The sequence below is a fragment of the Zalophus californianus genome, chromosome 11, assembly GCF_009762305.2.
Source record: "Zalophus californianus isolate mZalCal1 chromosome 11, mZalCal1.pri.v2, whole genome shotgun sequence".
Classification (NCBI taxonomy): Eukaryota; Metazoa; Chordata; class Mammalia; order Carnivora; family Otariidae; genus Zalophus; species Zalophus californianus.
Window position 1 is genome coordinate 86,064,712 of NC_045605.1, and position 20,222 is coordinate 86,084,933.

The following is a 20,222-nucleotide window of genomic DNA, read 5'->3' on the forward strand; positions in this document are numbered from 1 at the left end:
TTGTCTATATATTGACCCAGAAAACCGCATTTTCCAGTGACTAAGAAACTGACTTCGACAAAATTTGAGAAGAACACCACACCATCTCATAGTAATATTTACATATTCTGTATTGAATTTAGTAGGTCACAGGAAATGTAATCACTCTCTGAAGAGGCTATTTTATATTTCTGAATTCCTTTTGGAATCAGGTTTAATCACTCTGTCTGTTCCCTAAGTGTGGTGATCAGCTGGGTAGGAACTAAAAGATTCCCCCAGAATTTAACTCAGGCTTTCTCTGAGCAGTTGAGCCCTCATAGATGTAACATTTCTATGCTCTGTTTTGTATTTTCAGAACCATAAAAGTAACCGGATGCTATTTAGCCCCTGGAAAAGAAACACACACCTGTTAGAAACCTGAAGCCAGACTGCCTGGATTCAAATCCTGGCTACGTCACTTATTATCTGTGTGATCATGGGCAAGTCTCTTGATCATTTTGGGCCTCAGTTTCCTCCTCTGTAAAATGGAGTCCTAACTGGATACACCTCACAGGGCTGTGGTGAGGATTGAATGAGACCATGCGCCCTGAGCACGATAACCGGCACGCAGTGAACAATCCATAAATGACGAGTGTTGTTATTCTTGTCTTTTCCTTGCTCTTTTTCACCTCCCTTTCATTTCTCCCCTCAACTTCTGCTTAAACTTCTCCCACGGCCTCCATGAAACAGACCCTCATCTTATGTGGCATGTCTCCCTCCCCTTTCCTCCTGTGTCGATTCAGATTGTGAGCACATCCAATGCCTCCCAGACAGTCACCTTGGTGTACGTGGTGGGCAATCGGAGTTCCTTCCTCAACGGCACGGTCGCCAGCAGCCTCCTCCGCCAGCTCTCGGCTGAGCTGGTTGGGTTCTACCTCACCTACCCGCCGCTCACTATTGCCGAACGTGAGTATGTCCACGCCCCATGGGGGCGCTGCCTCTGCCCCACTACCCCCGGGGGGTCCTTTCTCCATTTAACAAACACTTATTGTGCTGTGCACATACCACTCTTTTATCATAAAATAACTGGAATTGGTGATAAACCGGGATTGAATTGATGACAAGTTTATTGCACATTGGAAGTAAGCACTCGCTAGGTGCCTTTACCCTTCATGTATCTTACGTCACTGAATCCTCACAAAGCACCCTATAAGGTAGTACAAAGTGAGCCCCACTTCGCAAAGGAGAACCCTGAAGTTCCAAGAGGTTCACAAGATGCTCACTCGCACATAACTAATGAGACATGGAACCTGGGGTTTGAAACCAAGCAGTCTGCCTTTGAACTTACAGTAACTGCCCCGTAGGGCGTCTGTCCTTGTGGCAAGCTGGGCTGTGATGGTTTCCCCTACTTCTGCCATCAGCAGATGTTGCCCGGCCTTCGGTCCTTGCCCTGGCTGTAGACATCATAATGCAACTCATTTGCAAGCAGCATCGTGGCTTCACTGGATGAAGTCCCCATAGTCAGTCTCGTAGCCTGCCTCCCTCTGATGCTTCAGTTACATAATCCTCATTACCATGCAGCAGGCATAGACTCGGAAGACAATGCAGCCTACATTTTGTACCCAAACGCTTACTTGGTAGCCAAAGGAAGTCAAGATTTGTGTTGTTAAATTTAATTGTTAATACATTTCTCGGGGCGCCTGGGTGGCTCAGTCGTTAAGCGTCTGCCTTCGGCTCAGGTCATGATCCCAGGGTCCTGGGATCAAGCCCCAGCATCGGGCTCTCTACTCGGCGGAAAGCCGGCTTCTCCCTCTCCCACTTCCCCTGCTTGTGTTCCCTCTCTCGCTGTGTCTCTCTTTGTGTCAAAAAATAAATAAAATCTTAAAACAAAAATAATTTCTCAAGGTCACTGGTCAAGGTTTTTGTTTTTGTTTTAAAACACATATTAGCACGATTGCTTCTATTTCCTTCTGTGGTTACATGTGATACTGTAAATAAATAAAATGATATGTGTGTGGATGTACCTAGCACACAGTAGCTACTAAGAAATTTTTTTTTAATGTTTAATGGCAGGCTTTTGTGAATTGCCATGTAGTAAGGAAAGATGACTCTGGATTTTATGGAAAAGATGATCTCATGAAAGATGGCATTCATTATATCACATGACAGCATGTGAAGAATTTATTTTCTTTCCTCTTGATATTCTTTTTTTTTTAAAGATTTTATTTATTTATTTGACAGAGAGTTAGAGAGAGAGTACAAGTAGGCAGAGTGGCAGGCAGAGGGAGAGGGAGAAGCAGGCGGAGCCGGATGTGGGGCTCGATCCCACGACCCCAGGATCATGACCTGAGCCGAAGGCAGCCGCTTAACCCAGTGAGCCACCCAGGCATCCCTCCTCTTGATAGTCTAATAATTACAACTAAGATTTATTGAGCACTTACTATATGCCAGGCACTGCACTAAACCCTTTCCATGAATTAACCCTTATGGTCACTATACCTGCAAACATATGGGACTGTTTGTCACAAACATTTGGCTAATAATACACTTAGTCCTTGAAAAATCCATTCAAGAGATGATCATTCCTAAAAATATTAGTGATGGTTGGGTAATTTTCACAAAGAAAGCTGGAGGTAAGACATGTTCTAGCTGTGAGTCTTGAGGATGAAGACGTTCCATTTAAGAAGCTTTTGATGGAAAAAAATAGAAAGAGCAGAAATTCACAAACCCTAGAAAATGCTTCGTCTGAAAGTTAGCCCTTTCCTGAGTATTTTACTTTTCAGAACAGCTAGATAGTTTTGGCCTGTAGGTCCTGGAGTTCTCCGAGAATGTTAAAGCCAAATTTAGATGTTTGATATTTTGTCACCTATGTGTCCCTTTTCCTTAATAATATTTGCATATAAAACCTGTGAAAGTTAATTTGGTGTGTTTCTTATTTGTTTTAGCGCTGGAATATCCCAACCTTGATATATCAGAAACAACCAGAGACTATTGGGTAATTACAGGTAATCTCTTATTTTACTCCTTTCCCCCTATCAGGTTGGTTTGTTCTTTTAAAACTGCATGTCAAAAGAAGACCCAAAAACTAAATAATATTTATAATTATAATAATTAAAACTGCATGCCATTCAGTGATAAGATCAGCATATTTTCCTTGGTCCTGTCTTATAAGTCAGAGAGTTACTTCCATAGGACCAGAAGTGGGTAAAGTAAGCTAAGAAAAGATATCACTGAAGGTGAATCTTAAATAACCATTGAAAACAGCAACCTGTAAAGTCCACTGGCCAACCGTAGACCAATCAAGAAGGTATGGCGGTAACCTGTGGACGTCCATGGGAATGGTTGTTTATTTAAAGTGGTAAGCCTTTCCGCATTGCCCTACAAAACCCCAGTGAAAGGCAGAAGAATGCTGGGCATGCACTTTTCTCTCTCCCCTGGCACACGCCCCACACCTACAGTAATCCTGGTGGAGCCCAGGCGTGTCCTGACAGTGAGGGTGGATGGAAGTAGAAGGGTGTTTGGGTGACATTTTCTTTTTTTCCTTGACATTTCCCAGCTGAGCTTTATGAAACAGCAAAAGAAAGTTCTTGTTTGTGTTTTTCCAAAGCCAGACAGTTGCTCTGGAAATCTTACAGAAACAAGGGTTGTGAGCAAAGAGAGAAGACAGATGTTTGTGGGAGAAGTGACCAGCCCAGCTGTCTGTGGAGGGGGGCAGGGGAGGGTATTAGCTTGGTGGGGCTGCCATAACAAAGTACCACAGACTTTTGGGGCTTCAGGAGCAGGAGTTTATTTTCTCATAATTCTAGAGGCTGGAAGTCTGACATCAGAGTGTCAGCAAGGTTGATTTCTTGAGACCTCTCTCCTTGGCTTGTAGATGTTCATCTTTCCTTTACGTCTTCCCTCTGTGTGTGTGTGTGTGTGTGTGTGTGTGTGTCCCCTAACCTCCTCTTCTTATAAGGACACCCAGCATGTTGGATTAGGGCCCACCCGTTATGACCTTATTTTGCCCTAATCACCTCTTTTAGGGCTTCATCTCCAAATACAGTCCCCTTCTGAGGTACAGGGTGGGGGGGTTAGGACTTGAACATATGAATTTTGGGAGGACACAATTCATCCCATAACAAAGAGGGAGGAAGAGCCTACAAGTCCTGGAGGATATGTCTGGGCAAGCCTGACTTCATCCCTGCCCCATCCCCTCTCTCACATGCTGTCCCGAACAAGCAGCAGCTAGGCTAGGCTGCTGCCTAGAGTCCTAACAAAGGAGCACACACCCCCTGCTCAAGGACGCCTGCTCAAAACCTCTGAAATGGCAGAAAATCACATTTCGTTCTCCCCCACAGAGCCATGATTATGCAGATTATTTTACCTGCTAAGAAGGCAAACTAAAGAAATTTTAAAAGGAAAAAGGGGCCCCTGGGTGGCTTGGACGGTTAAGCATCCAGCTCTTGGTTTCGGCTCAGGTCATGATCTCAGGGTTGTGAGATCAAGTCCCGCATCGAGTTCTGGGCTGGGATGGAGTCTGCTTGAGATTCTCTCTCTCCCTCTGCCTCTGCTTCTCACCCCACCAACCGCCCTGGTGCTCTCTCTCTTAAAAAACAAAAAAAAACAAAAAAAAAAAACGCAGAGTTTATGCCCAAGAGGGAGATGCATTTTTGAACCAGCAGGTTATGTAACACTTCCAGAATCACGTTTCCTCTACCAGGGATGCTGCTTTTTAACCTGCAGATGTCTCTCCTATTAAGTGTGAGGTTTACATTAAATGGTAACACATCTGCCCTTAAACACAGGCTGTCCTTGACAACCTCCCCGTGTACCTGGGTCTTGCCCTGACTCTGTTTTAGTGGCATAACCTTCACAAAATCATGCTGAGACATCACCCACTGCCCACCCACTGATGGACCCTCATTTGCTTATGTTGTTGCTGTTACTGCTGCTGGTAATCAGAGTAAACAGTGGCCTCTGTCACTGGGTTTGGGGCTAGTTGCATCAGTGCCAGTGGAAGGGGCGAGAACCAGTCTCAGCATGACTCTCTTTCCTTCCGTTTGGCTCGAGACCCACTTTCTACACTCATGTGCAGCCACCACCAGCCTTTGGCCATCATTTACAGAAGGTAGGAGATTGGGACCTGAGATGAAGATAGCTTTGTTCATCTGGCTCAGAGGCACAGCTCCTTGAAACCCCTCTACCCTTCACTCCCAAATATCCGACATGTGCACTCTGTCTTCTGCTCATTGCCAACCGCTCAGCGGATAGGGAGCAACTTTCCTTTCTGTTGTTGGTATTATGAAACCCTGACATATTTCCACCTGCTTTCCCACTAAACTTACATTAAATTTGTTTTGAGGCGCCTGGGTGGCTCAGTCAGGTAAGCATCCGACTCTTGGTTTTGGCTCAGGTCATGATCTCAGGGTCATAAGATCAAACCCTGCATCCGGCTCCATGCTTAGCATGGAGTCTGGTTGGGATTCTCTGCCTCTCCCTCTGCCCTTCCCCCGCTCATGCACACACACGCTCTCTCTCTCTCAAACAAATAAATAAAATCTTTTAAAAAATATGTTTTTGCACTCTATACACTTCTCTCCTCCCTGAGCGTGCGTGCCTCACTGGTGGAAAAACAGTGGCTTAGTTAGGGGGCTTCATGCAGCCCCCTCTGCTGTCCATGGATCTCGTGGTCAGGGTTGTATAGATGGGGCAGGATAGAGACTCACAGACTCAATATTGCTGCCTCCAGAGGTCAGAGTTCATCTTAGGTTTATCCACTTGTCTTTATTGCATCACCAGCATCAGAATATCCCAGACCCAGCAGTCTTAGGATTTCTTCTGGTCTCAGCCCAGCTGCTGCTAACCTAGTGTGTCCTTGAGCGGGTCACTCAGGCCCTCTGGGTGTCATTCTGTCACCTGTGGAAGGAGAAGATAGTTGCTGAGAAGATAGGCTCTGAAGGTATGGGATTCAACCACACATGAAACAATTCAGCTCCAATACAGGAAGCTGAACCAGGCCGAGCTGATTGTTGGAATTTTAGAGTCCAGTGTAGTTGTAAATAAAGAAGGACTAAGAGACCAGTGATGTAACAGCCACTGAATCTTCTGTAGAGCTCCTGTGAACACAGCGGGGGACTTGCCCGCCTCCTGTAAGCGAGTCAGTGGTGGCTAAGTGTGGGTGGCCAGGGCCCTGGCTGAAGGGCTACTGTCCTCCTGAGCACATGGGCCAGCGTCCAAGCTCCCCTCCTGCTTCTGGGCTGCTCTGAGAGATGCATGCCCCTTTCTAGTCCCTTCTAGGTGGGCAGAGAGGGCTGGGAGCCTGGGGCCCGCTGCACTTCTCAGGGGAAAGGAAATGAGCCAGCATCCTGGAACACAGTTATTTCTTCCTCTGGGAAAAATGTGTCTAACCAGGAAGGGGCACATTTGAGCAACAACATCAGCTGGCATTTACGGGCACCCTCTCAGATGCCTGGTAGCACTCTGCTCAAAGCATTTTTTTTTTATAAAAGTATCTGTTCTCCACCATGACACAATCAGGAGTAGATTATAATCCCTGTATTTTCAGATGACGAACCAGGGTCCAGAGGAACTAAGTGACTTGCCCAAGTGTACTCAGTAAGGGGGAGCCAGGATGTGAAGCCAGACCCCTGGCTCCAACCCCCAGTTCTTCTCCAGCTGCCTCGGGGGTGGGGGGGTGCACATTCTCTTTGCAGACAGAGCAGTGAGGCATGTGGGAACTGTCCAGCTGTAGGTTCCGTGTAGCCCTGTGGGAGGGTCCACGGCCTCTTGCACCTCCCTAAAGGCTGTGGTTTGGTTTTGTTTTTGTTTTCCCTCATTTTAAAAAATTGGGGTAAAATACATATAGCATGCAATTTACTATTCTAACCATGTATAAGTGTACAATTCAGTGGTATTAAGTACATTCACAGTGCTGTGTAGCCATCACCACTCCCTATTTCTGGAACTTTTTCATCACCTGGGGGCTTTGACTGTCCCTTTCTTTGATGTTGGCCCTTGAGTCATCGCTGGGATCCCCTTAGAGTAACCCATGATGGTGTGCTTTGACTGTCCTGTGTCCCCACTCTGACTCTTGTCTGGTAGTCAGGAGAGGCCAACTTAGAAGTCATCTTTCAGGGGTGCTAGGTGGCTCAGTTGGTGAAGCGTCTGACTCTTGATCTCAGCTCAGGTCTTCATCTCAGGGTTGTGAGTTCAAGCCCTGCGCTGGGCTCCATACTGGGCGTGGCTCGAGCCGATTTTAAAAAGAAAAAAAAAAGAAGTAATCTTTCAGCAGTGGTTGTGTAATTTTACTAGAGGCGCATGTTTGAAGCAGCAAGAACGTGGCTCTCCTCTCTGGGGCCAAGAGGTAGGCTGGCCCTTCCTCAGCCTGACAACTGTGTCAAGGGGGATTCTGAGGAGCCTCTCCAGGACCTGCCACGGAAGGAACAGTGCCGACCTGTCTTATCTCCGTTTGCAGGAATTCTGCTGACAGATGAGCTGGGGGTTCCTCACAAGGGCCCTAGAAAGAGAGCCACTTTATGCCCTCCATGGGGATTATTTGGCAATTGTGGCTTCAAAGAAGTAATTTCGGAGACTCAACTGTGGGTTTTATTTTTCTCTTGATCGGTTTCAGCGTCATCCTCTGCATCACGCAACTCATTCTGTTCAGAACGTGCTCACAGTAACAACACGTGCTTTCTATTCGGGCTATTTCCATATGCCTGTAGATGGGTGGTACTAATGGCCCTTGGCTGGACTGTGGTAGAACAAATTCTGTGGAATGATAAATCTTGTATTACATCCCCAGCCCATTGTAAGTTTTTGTCTCCTTAAAAAAAATGAGAATTTTTTTTTAGCCTTTTTGACTTCAGGGCTGACTGTTTGGAGGCAGTGTTTGTGTGTTTGGGGTGATGTGTATTTCCCAAGGGACTTGGAGGAAGGACTGGGCTTTGGGTTTTTGATGGCAAAAGGAAGTCGCTCCTGTAGTAAGTGAGCTTTTCGGTCCTAGGATGGTCCTGGTGTTCATGGCGGTCTCCTCCATGCATGCACTAGCCATTGCCTGGAGGTCCATCATCGATGCCTTACCTACCCAGATCGCCCAGGGTATAAAAAGAAACCCAGCCGTGGAGGAAGGCTGGAAAGAGGAGTTTCATTTACCTTCTATGCACCAGACATTGTGCTAAGTTGCTTTGTACGTCTTGTCTCATTTCAACCTTACAGCCCATGAGGAATAGACTTTCCTACTCCCTTTCTATAGACAAGGCCTCATACTCAGAAAGGGCCCGTGGTTTGCCTGAAGTCCCACAACTGGCAAGTGCCCGCCCACTCTTTCTATTACACTGTCCTGCTCTCAAGTAGGGGAGTACCTGAGAGGCTGTGGGCCACTGTAGGGGTGTGTCCTCAAGGGACCCCATAGAGGGGGGAGAGATGAGGACACTGAACAGGATGGCTTGTCTCGGTGTGAGGAGCTGAGCTGCAGGATGGAGCTCTGATGCCCTAGCAAAGCTGCTGAGAAGGGAAAATGCGGTAAGGGTAGCCCTGAGGCAGGCCTTCTGAGTGGGAACCAGTGAAGCTTCCAATTAGTCATCCCTGCAGCCATGCTGTATTCCCATATGGTCTCTAAGAACACAGAACATCTTAAATAAGGTTTGGATTAAATACAGCAGCATTAGGCATATCACAGCTTGTGGAGGAGGGAACCCAGGTTTTGGAGTTCCATAAGCATGGGCTCGAACCCTCATTGTGCCGGTTACTAGCTGCATGACTTTTGACAAGTCACATAACCTTTCGGCATCTATAACATGAGGACAGTGATTCCTAACTCCTGGGGCTGTTGTGAGGGTGAAATGAGGTAAGGATGGCCAAGGCCTAACATGAGATAGGGCCCATGGCCGTTCGTGGCCAGTGCAGGGCCGGGGGTGGTTGTGGTTTCTGAGTCAGCAGGGAGTCTGTCCTCTGAGCAGCCCCTCTGCCTTCTGCCTCCACAGTGCTCCAGGGCGTGGACAATTCGCTGGTGGGCCTGCACAACCAGAGCTTCGCCCGGGTCATGGAGCAGCGCTTGGCCCAGCTCTTCATGATGTCCCAACAACAAGGCCGGCGGTTTAAACGGGCCACCACCCTGGGAAGCTACACTGTGCAGGTGGGTATGTGCCAAGCCACTGGGGTCTTCTGATAAATGTGTGGGAGCGTCCTGAGACTAAGTAAACCATGCTGTGTGAGGAGCATTCCATCAACACGGCTCGTAGGTTTGGGGGGCTCATGGTCATGACCATCAGAATCATGGAGGAGGGTGAGAGTGAGCTACCCCCCCCCGTCTCCCTCCTAGACTCTAAGGTTTCAGAACAAATTCTGTACACAGGCACGTACTTATTAAACAGAGGTTATTAGTAAGCAAGCACAGACTGACTACTCCCCAACCTGTTCTGGAGACTGGAGGGAGTCCTAGAGCTCGGGGCCTTCGGGCCTGTCGCCACCACTCCTGTGCTTGGCAGCCGCACCAGTCAATTTTCCAGGGTCAGGATTCTGTGATCCTTAATTAGCCAGTTTCAACAAAAAGAGCCCCCCACATTCATAACGGACAGGGGACAGCACAGGAACTGAGGTGAGGGAGCTGTAGCAGACTCTACTGCCCAAACCCCCTTCCCATTTCTGTCAAACGCACCTTTATCGAAGGGCAGCTCTTGAGATGCCAGAACCCCCTTGGTCCATACCGCGGCTGGCCGCAAGTGCGTGCGAGTTCATGAGCGGTGGGGGGTGTGCCTACAACAGCCCTCTTGCTTCCTGGCTAGGGGAATTCCGAAAACGTATGTGTTCAGTAATTGCCAGAGCTTTCCCATGGAGTTAAGCTTTAGCTGCCCGCTGTGGTAACTAGATTAATAATGTACCTCTCGCTAGTTCCCTCCCACCCCCCTGGGTCACCTCCTGTCAGTCAGTTCCTTGTGCCTCCCAGCTAAGCTACAAGCACTCAACTCAGAGTCTGCTTCAGAGGGAACCCAACAGACACCTTGGCCATCCCAAGGTAGAGGCACCACGCTTCTTTAGATTCTTTATTACGTTCAAGCCAGAGTGGGAGCATCTCTAGCACATTCTAGCGAGTCCACATATCTTGAATACCACTAATTTTGCTGAGAACGGATGGCTAATGTTTGTTATGCTAATTAGCAAAGCTCTGTGGAGCAAGGTGTCAAAGTACAGAAGCAGGGCTGGTGGCTGCCTCCAGAGTGTGGGCTTCCTAATTGGAATCTAGCAGACTGCCCCTGGGGTGTGAACTCGTGATTGGCAATTGCCACATGGAGGGTGTAACTTAACCCAAACACATATGCTTGATATCCCAGTGTCTAAGAGGAAACGTTTTAAAGGAAATTACAGGCATTACTCTAATCTGTCTGCAGATTGTGCCCCCAGGCAATTTTGAAAGTACAAACAACCCGTTTTCTGGAACCCACTTCCCTTCCTGAGTCAAGCATCATGCCCCTGGGGGAGACTCGAGGTCCTCCATTCACAGTTGGTGAATAGGGCCCCTTGTCCTATTAGATGTTGCTCTCCATCTGAGTCTTTGTGGTCTGTGACAGCCTGGGACCAGGTAAAGGCACAGTTAAGTTCTCATGCTGGGTTATGATTTACTGTTTGTGGGGTCCATGTGAGCCCTATAAGTCACGCTTCTCCAAATAACAGGAAACCATTGAGACTCAGACAGTGAAATGGGATTTGCCTAGCTGACGGGGGAGAAAGAACGACCCTATAATCCTGGTGTTATTTGTAAACCTAAGAAACCTAACACATTTTACATATTGAAAAGAGCCCAGCAAGGTAGTCTTTCCTCATTTCTTCTGAGTACTCGATGTGCTTGGCTCCATAGCTGCCTGGAAAGTCTGAGTGAAGTAAGTAGGGATTTATTTCTGCAAATCCCTATATAGAGTCTGCAGATCACTTTCTCACATCACCCTTGGAGAAATCTTGGGAAGAAGAATTCGCTACGAAATTGAAATTGAATGAAGTTATTAAATATTTGAATGCCCATTCACCTTCTACCTGGTTGTACTAACAGTGTCCTTACCTCCTCTCCCAGAAGGGACAGGAATGACATGCCTGAATTTCCCAAATAAAACTCACTCTACATAGCTTACATCTTCCTTCCATGCAGAGGGCTTTTTGCTGGGCTCAGATAATTTTAAAAGATGAGCCACTTTCATGAATATGGAAATGTATATGTCTAGAATGTAAAGATATTTCTCTAGTGAACATATCTGAAAAATTGAGTCTGAAGAAGAAATATATAGGACCAGTAAAAAATTTTTTTAAAGATTTTATGTATTTATTTGACAGAGAGAGACACAGCGAGAGAGGGAACACAAGCAGGGGGAGTGGGAGAGGGAGAAGCAGGCTTCCTGCGGAGCAGGGAGCCCGATGCGGGACTTGATCCCAGGACCCTGGGATCATGACCTGAGCCGAAGGCAGACGCTTAACAACTGAGCCACCCAGGCGCCCCACCAGTAAACATTTTTTAAATGTTTAACTCCATTTGCCATCAAAGTAATGCAAATTTTAACCACCACAAGTTACCATTTTCACCTACCAAAGATTTATAATGGTACTATCCAGGGTTGGTGAGGATGCAGTGAAATGGGCACTTTCAAACCCAGTAAATGGGTATGACCTCTGTGGAGAATAAGTGAGCAATTTAGACAAGAACCTCCTAGACAGTCACAAACTTACTCCTGGAAATTCATTTTGAGGAGATAGAGGTGAACACAAAGACGAGAGAACAGAGCAGTGTTTCTCAGAGAGTGTCCAAAAAAATGGTCCTATAAGGTGCCCTGGGCCAAATGGGCTCTATGGCCACATCAGTTTGGGCAAGGCTTCATCCTGTAGCCCCTTCTTGAAGATTCCGGAGGCCCTATTGGCATATCAAAGACTCTCAAAAGACCTGCAGTAAAGAAATTCCTTAATTTTGTTCAGCGTACTGGTTCATAAATTTAAGTGCCAATAAGAACCTTATATTTAGTAATACCTATATTTCTCCAATAATTTATTATGAACATTTTTAAACTCACACAAAAGTGAAAAAATTATATAGCAAACACCAATAAACTCCCTATCTAGTTTCGATAACATGTTCATTTCCATACCATAGATCAGTTTGGACTATTCTAGAACCTCATATACACAAGTATATTCTCTTTTGCATAAAGCTTTTTTGACTCAATGTAGTGTTTTTAGGTTCATCATCATGTTGTGTTATTCAGGAGTTTATTCCTTTTTATTGCTCAGTAATATCCCCTTATATTGAATATACTACAGTTTGTTTACCCATTTTTCTGTTGAGAGACCCCCAGACTTTTTCCAGTTTTCAGCTACTATAAACAAAGCTGCTATGCATAATCTTCTACAAGTCTTTCTACGGCCATATATTTTCATTTCTCTTGAGTGTGTAGGAGTCGAATTGTTGGTTCCTAGGGTTGGTGTATGTTAGCTCTGTGAGAAACCGCTAGACCTTTTTCCAAAGTTTACCATTTTACACTCCCTCCAACCAGATGTAGAGTTCCAGTTACTCCTCATGCTCATCAACACTTGGTGTTGTCAGCCCTTATTTCAATCATTCTGCTGGGTGATAGTGGTGTCTTGCGGTTTTGCTTTTAATTTCCCCATTGAGCATTTTGTATATGCTTGTTGACTATTCAGATACCTTCCTTTGTGAAGACATACACAGACATACACAGGAGTATAAAGTCAGGTAGGCTTCAAAGAACACTAATAAAAGGAAGCCACAACCCAAAGCATAAGAACATTCCCCTTACCTTACCCCAGAAGCCTTTTATGTGTCTTCTCTGATTATACATACTCCCTTCCTATCTATCAGAGCTGAGTGTGCTTCTGAATTTTGTTTTAAGTCGTACCTGTATTTTCTGTGTAGATTTTACCATCCACATGTGTTTCCCTAAACAGTACATCATTTGGTTTTGCCTGTGTTTGAATTTTATATTCTGTGATTTGTTCCTTTTGCTCATTATCAGGCTTTTGTATTCACCCATATTGATACAAATAGCCTCAGTATTTATACTACTCTATATTCCGTTGTGTGACTATTACCATAACTTATTAATCCATTCTACTGTCAGTGACTTTTGAATTTTCAGGGTTTTTTTTTTTTTTGCTGTTGTGACCAGTATTGCTATAAACATTTCTGTAATATCTTTTAATATCCTGTGAAGCTCATAATCTGTAATATATACTTTGGAAAATACTATACTATACTATAATGTTTATCAGTTGTTAATTATAGGAGTGAAAACTTGATAGCAAACTAACCGTTCAAAAATGAAGTGTTAGTTGAGTTTATGAGGCATGCATATAGAACATTATGTAGATATAAAAATTTATGTTTTATGTATTTATAATGATGATCAATTAGCTACAATACTGAAAAATGAGTAACAATTTAAGTGTTTGACAAAAAGTGATTTGCTAAGTAAGTTTATGAGGTGTGCATTGGAATGCTGTGTAGAAGTTAACATTTATGTTTTTGTTACATTTAAGGTCACCTAAGGATGCAAGTAAAAATAGCAATGTGTGATTCTATATAGAGAATATGATAAATAATTTTGTAAAATAATAAATAAAAGGTTTGTGTGGAAAAAAACAAAGAATAGAGGCAAATGCTCCAAAATAATGTAGTTAGCTTGCGGTGGAGGGATTACAAATTGCTTTTATTTTATTTCATTTCTTGATGCTTTTCTGTGTTTTCAAATTTTCTGTAGTGAATATGTATCACTTGTACAGGAGGAAAAAGCAACAAAGGTTATTTTAGAAAAAGAACTTTGAGTCTCCAAGTCCTGCTCTTATCAGAGATCTTTTGAATTACGGACATATAAGTTCATTTTTTTTCCTCTTTGGCAATTGCAGGAGTTTGAAATTAGAGATCTTGTTTGAGAATAACCTAACATGCCCTGAATTAATGTGCAGGCCTATTTCCAAATGAGGCCAGGGTTCTCTGGAGGCTGGAAGACATCACCATTTTAGCATTTTCTTCTCCGGTCTCAAGCTGTTCTTTCCAGATGTTCCTATTTTCAAATCCTTTTTCTCCTCCCTGTCTCCCCCGTCCAGCAATAGCAGGGCTTCTTGAGATGCTGGTGATAGGGAGGTACACAAAGGTTGATGTCTAAAATATACGTTGTGGGTCCTATTAGCCACAGAAGGCTTCAGCAATTGGGAGAGAGCCTGCGGATCGCCCAGGTGATTGCAGGGTTGGTGCAAGATGCCCCGTAAACATGGCCTCTCTTTTTCTGAAAGATGGTAAAGATGCAGCGCGTGCCAGGACCCAAGGACCCAGCGGAGCTGACTTACTACACCCTGTACAACGGGAAGCCTTTGCTGGGGACTGCAGCTGCCAAGATCCTGAGCACCATTGACTCCCAAAGGATGGCCTTGACCCTGCATCATGTTGTCCTTCTGCAAGCTGACCGTAAGGGGATAGTCTTTCCATTCATTATTTTTTTTAACGCCATTAAATGTTTCCTGCAAATTAAAGTGATGCCCCAAACTCACGTTAATGGACCTGGAGCTAAACATATTTGTGTTCTAGAAGTTTCTTAAACCAGTCAACTATTTCCTGTGTTGTTTAAAGCCATAGGTTTTGGGTAAGGGATATGTTTTGGATATTAGGATGATGATAATGATATTGCTTTGCTTCAAATCCTACCCACGCTTTCTCCTAGAAAAATCACCATGGCTGAGATTATATTGTCTGCAGGGGAATTAAAGATAATTTGATTCACTAAGCATTTATGGAGTCCTGCATGAACTGTGCTCCATGCTAGCGGACATACAGAAGTGGGCAAGACCTGGTCACTGTCTTTAAGGAGCAGAGAAGGAGTTAATGCAGATATAAAGGAGCAGAATGCGGGAAAGTGCAGTGAGGAGGCTGAGTGATCCAGGGCTCAGGGGAGGGACAGTCTGCTCTGAAGGGCCACCCAGAAAGAATGGACAGAGAAAGGGTATGAAAAACAATGGTTGCCTTCTCTGTGGCAGGTACTAAGCTTGCTGCCTTACATAGCTTTTCTCACTTTCTCCTCTCCCTGGGGCAACTTTCTTCAGCTCCAAATTCCAGATGTGGAAACGTAGGCTCAGGAAAGTTAACTAACTTTAGAGAGAACTGGTACTTGGGTCGCCAGGATATGAATCTGGATCTATCTGACCTCAAACATGTGTTTTCCACTGTGTTACATGCTAAGATTTCAGCAGGAGGAGAGGAAGGGTGTGTATTCCAGAAAGAGGGAGCAACATGAGCAAAGGAAGGGAGGTGAGACGTGCCAGACGTGCTTGAAAAACAAGGGATCCAAGCGGCCTGGAGAGCAGAAACACGAGGAAGAGCTGATGAGCTCAGAGAGGTGTATTGCTTGCGAGACTGGGGCTTTGGACGACAGGAGAAGGCGATCGTGCATGATATGATGGGCTGTGGGGAGCTATTGAGGATTTCTGTGCAGGGGAGTAGCGTCATTAGAACCACCCAGTATTTAGGGAGCTTCACCTGTCAGCAGTGCCCAGGATGAGAGGAGCAGGACTAGTGAGGAGGCTCTGTGGTGACCCAGGTGTTGGGGACCCAAACGACACTTAGAAAGAAAGCAAGGTGGGGGTCGGTGACAAAGGTGAGAGACCACATGGTAGACATTTTAGATTTGGCAGCCTGCTGAGCATCCGGGCATGGAAGGTCATCATTCCCTACCCTATTGATTTCCTAGCTGGTGTCCACACTCCTAAAGAACCTGACTCTTAGCTCATGGTTTTCCTCTCGTGCTCATCTCCTGCCTTCATCCGGGGTGAGTCTGGCTTCCATGTTGATGCAGATTCACTTCTTGGCCTGCACATTCTCACAGACACACTGTGCCTAGAAATGATGGCCAGCCTGTGCAATCTCGGCTTTGAAATGACGTTTTTAACCCAGAGTCTCTTCTTCTGTGCCTCTGTCCTTCCCTCCCTGTGGGCTCCATGCCCATGTCTGGTCAGGTCAGCTACTTGCTTCATCAGTTTTGCTGCACCCTTTTTATGTGAGTTCCCCAGGGTTCCATCCTCAGCTCTTTCTCCCTCTCCAGCTAGAGAATGAATGGTAGAGGACAGGAGTGAAAACCATGACAGGTGCCCAGGAGAGAGGCAAAGGTGTTAGAGGTAGAGACCAGAGAAGTGGATGGATTCGGGATCTTTGGCGGGGACAGAACTCAGGGGCAAGATAATGGATTCTGTGTGTGGTGGGAGGAGGTAAGGGTCAGAGGAATCAAGCATGACTCCCAGGTGTTTGCTTGAGTGCTGCTTCTGGTATCATTTGTTGAGAGACGGGAGAGAAAGAGGTTTATTGGAGTCGGAGTGAGAGTGGGGAGATGGAATTGAGAGTTTGGTTTGGCCACGTTAGGGCTGAGATGTCTGTCAGATAGCCACGAAGAGCTCAGGAGCTAGAACCCCGGAGTCATCAACACAGGTGACAAATAGAGCTAAGGGAGCAGGTGAGATGAGCCAGATTAGCCATGAGCATAGCTGGAGAATCCACAGGAAGGAAGAGCTGGAGCCAGCAAAGGACACTGCAAAGGAGCAGCCAGGGAGATGGGAGGAAGCCCAGGAAGAGAGGAGGGTCCAGAAATAAGCAAAGAAAGGAATGTCCTGGAAGGAAGTGAGCTACGGTGTCAACTTCTATTCTTGAGAGGCAGCCTACTATAAGGACAGAAGGGAACTGGACTTGGTAAAATTGGCAATGGTTGGTGACCTTGGCAGGAGTGGTTTCCCGGCAGAGGTGGTGGAGATGCTTGGCCAGCGGGGATTGAGGAGAGACGGTGGTGGGGATGTAGGGACAGCAAAGGGGACAAGATTGGGTGCACTTGCTGGAGAGGAACATGGGAGGTCGTGGGGTATGGTTGACCATTGATGTGTTACTGTAGTGGAGAGGGAGAAGTAGGTGAAGAAGAGACACAAGATCTGTCTTGGGGTGAAGTCTTTAAGTGGACAAGGCGACACAGGTGAAAGCAGTCAGACTCCGTGAGGGAGTCTGTGCGCTGGGAGGGAAAGCAAAGTCCGGGGCTGTGGGTGCCAGTCAGGGGGTCCCTTTGGTCATGGACGCCCGAGGACGTTTTCTGTGATTGTTTCTGCTCTCTTGGGACAGAATGAGGTGAGGTTGGCAGCTGAGGCTGTGGTTGTGTCTGGGGAATTTGAGCAAGGGTGCGACAGTACACACTGAGACTCTGCAAACTGATGAGAGAAATACCGTAAGATTGGCAGGGCTTCCATCCTCCTCAGGCTTCGCTGCTCTGTCCAAACCATTTCTTCTACTCTCTCAAAATCCCAGAGCCTCTGAAGCTGCCTCCCCCTCGCTGCAGTCACCTCTGGATCCCCAGATGTCCCCCATAATTCACGGAAGATTTAAACCCATTTCATTGTTTCCATCGCTTCTCCTGTCCCCAGCCCGTCCTCGATGCTGACCGATCAGTCAGTCCCAGGACCTCCTCACTTCCAGGCCTTGTGGTACTTTGGGAAGGGGCAGGAAAGGGGAGCTGGCTTTATTAAGAGCAAGAAGTGAATGGAGTATCAGGAGGAGAGGTTGAGGCTGTGGGGACTTTGCCGATGGTGGTTGATGGGGAACAGTGAAAAGCTGGAGAGCATGGGCAGGAGAGAGAGATTAAATCAGATTAGGACACGCATGGAGCGTTTTGGAAATGAGAGTCTGGGGATCATCAGAGGCTTGACTATACCTGTCTGCAAAGCTCCTGCCCCCCCCCCCCCCCACGGCTCTTCGTTATTGCTTTCACGGTAATAACTCGCACATGTGTTTCCTTCTCTCCATTTCATCGTTGCCTCTTCTTGGACTTTGTGGGTCCTTCCCAAATGACTCAACCTCAGTCGTTCCACCATTCATGTACTGTCCATACTGTAACTAGAGTCATCATAATACACGATTCTGATCTCACATCTACTCCATTCAAAAAATATTTCGTGGCTCTCCATTGTCCACAGAATAAAATTTGAACTTCTTAAGTGGGCCTTCCAAGCCCTTCACTGCAGATACTTAACAGAAGTTGAGGTCCTTTCACGACCTGGTGCCATAGTGCCAGTTCCAGCCGTCCAGCCTCTTTTTCTCTCCTTCCTGCCTTGTGCTTCAGCCACACAGGGGACCCCGACCTTGTCTCCCTTAGTTCTAGATGCTTCCACTGCCCTTACCACATGTGGCAGATGAGTTGTTTTCACTCTCTGTCCCTCCTGAGCTCTCTGAAAGCGCATACGACATCTCATTTGTCTTTGACCATCGAGGGGATGCTGTTGGGACATCAAGGATATGTTATGGAATATTGAGTGGGTGCTTTTGGGACTTCAAGGGGGTGTTGTTGGAATATGAGGGGTGCTATTGGGATATTGAGGTCCAAGTTTAGGAAAGTTGTGGGAATTCAAGCCTAGATCTCAGGAGAGAGGTTAAAGTTAACACTATATGTTTTGAGAATGTTGTAGATATGGGTTAGAAATAAATTCCCAGAGAAAATTTGAGGGTCTGGGATGGTGTAGAGCTGGAGCACAGACCCTGGGAAGTGCCTCCATACTCAGGATCTGATGAGGAGGAAGCTAAGACCAATGAAGAAGAGGAGGAGCGGAGATGTTTTAAATCTCATTTGCTCTTAATAGTTTTGAAATCAGCCAGCAATGTGAACCTGAGATCAACACCTTCAATGGAGAATCGTGGTGTTGAACAAACACCTTGTCCCTCTGAAGGGAGTGTTAACGTTCTGTGCGTTCTAGTGTCTTCTGAATCACTAGGGCCAGGGTACAGTGCCCTACGATGGAGCATGCAATACCCCCTCGCCCCCCATCACCTCTGAGTAATGGGCAGCAGCGACTGCTACAGAATCGGCCATGTTTCTGATGGAGGTTTTCACCTGCTCCATCTGCAGGATCTGGAGTGAGGCGCCCTTCACAGCAGTGATCCAGCTGCTGGAGCAGGGAAAATTCTCCCCCTACTGAGGCTGACCAGAGCGGGGATTGGTTTACCTTACCTGGTCGTCAGACATTGTTGCAAAAAATGTCACTTTAAGAAAGCGATAGACTGATCCTTTGGCGAAGGGGGTTTGTGTTCATTCAGTCTTTCGACAAATATTTTTGAGAACCTGTTATGTGCCTGGCACTCTCCTGGCACTGGAAATATAGCAGTGAATGAGCAGACAAAACCCCTGCCCTCCAGAGCTTCTATTTCTGAATGGGCAGATCAAATAACCAAAATAAGTAAGTAAAATGTTAGATGCTCGTAAGTGCCATGGAGAAAAATGAAGCAGGGAAGGCCAGGGGGGTGTCAAAGAGATAAAGGTCCTGATTTTAAATAGTTGAGGGGTTAAGAAGAAGATTTGTGAGCAACCAGCTGAGGCTACCAAGAGACAAGGCAGAGGGGGAGGTTTGAGACCCAGCGAGGATGTCACTGATGGACGAGAGGGGCAGCCATGAGGTCAGGGTGCAGGTGAGGGACCACAGTTACTACAGCCACAACGGCCGTACCCCGAGTGGAATGAGAGCCACGGGAGTGTTTGGGCAGGAGAGTGACATGAGCTGACTGCTCACCAGTGGCTGGGCTCTGGACCATACCCTCCCCTGCACACACACACACACACACACACACACACACACACACACACACACACACACCTCCATTCCAACTTAGAACTGACAAACTGTATTTCAGAGAGATTACTTTGCATAAAACCACCAAACCTCCCTGGGGCTCAGTTTCCTTATCTGCAAATTGAGGATAAGAATAGCACCTGAGCAAAAAAACCTATCACAGTGCCTCATGCACAGCGGAAGCTCAGAACATGTTGCTGCCCTTTGTTACCCTTTTTCTACCCAAGTTCTTGCAAATGAAATAGCTGTTCTTGCCTCTTCACTTCTGTATATGACTTTGCAGTTTTAGATCACTGTGCCAATGAACGCATTGGGTTTGAATGATTTCAGCTGACCTAGCTTTACTATCTCTTTGACCATTAAATGAATTTACTAATGTACATAAGATAAATGTATTCTCTTTCCATTTAAATAGAGGTGAAAGGATTTTACATACTGCACCGAGAAGGAACATAGATACCAAAATGATGAAGCCAAGTAGAAGAAGGACACGTGTAAATATTAACTCTTGCTAATGAAATATATATTTAGGGTATCATGTTCTGATACACTATATATTTTTCTTCACCAGGATAGAATAGCATAGCCAAAAGAGGCATATGGTTATTTTCCATGGAAACCCTAAGCTTTAAAAAATGTTAATGGCATCA

At 46.0% G+C, this 20,222-nt stretch overlaps 1 protein-coding gene across 6 annotated transcripts in view; it reads left to right on the plus strand.

The window, feature by feature from the left end:
• KIAA1549L (KIAA1549 like) overlaps nt 1-20,222 on the plus strand; it is a 262,959-nt gene that overhangs the window by 158,864 nt on the left and 83,873 nt on the right. For all 6 annotated transcript variants that reach the window (XM_035722907.1, XM_035722910.1, XM_035722906.1 and 3 more), the window contains exons 7-10: nt 762-924; nt 2,904-2,963; nt 8,925-9,076; nt 14,227-14,398. In XM_035722907.1, the coding sequence (XP_035578800.1) occupies nt 762-924; nt 2,904-2,963; nt 8,925-9,076; nt 14,227-14,398 (547 nt within the window). The remainder of the gene's footprint in view (nt 1-761; nt 925-2,903; nt 2,964-8,924; nt 9,077-14,226; nt 14,399-20,222) is intronic.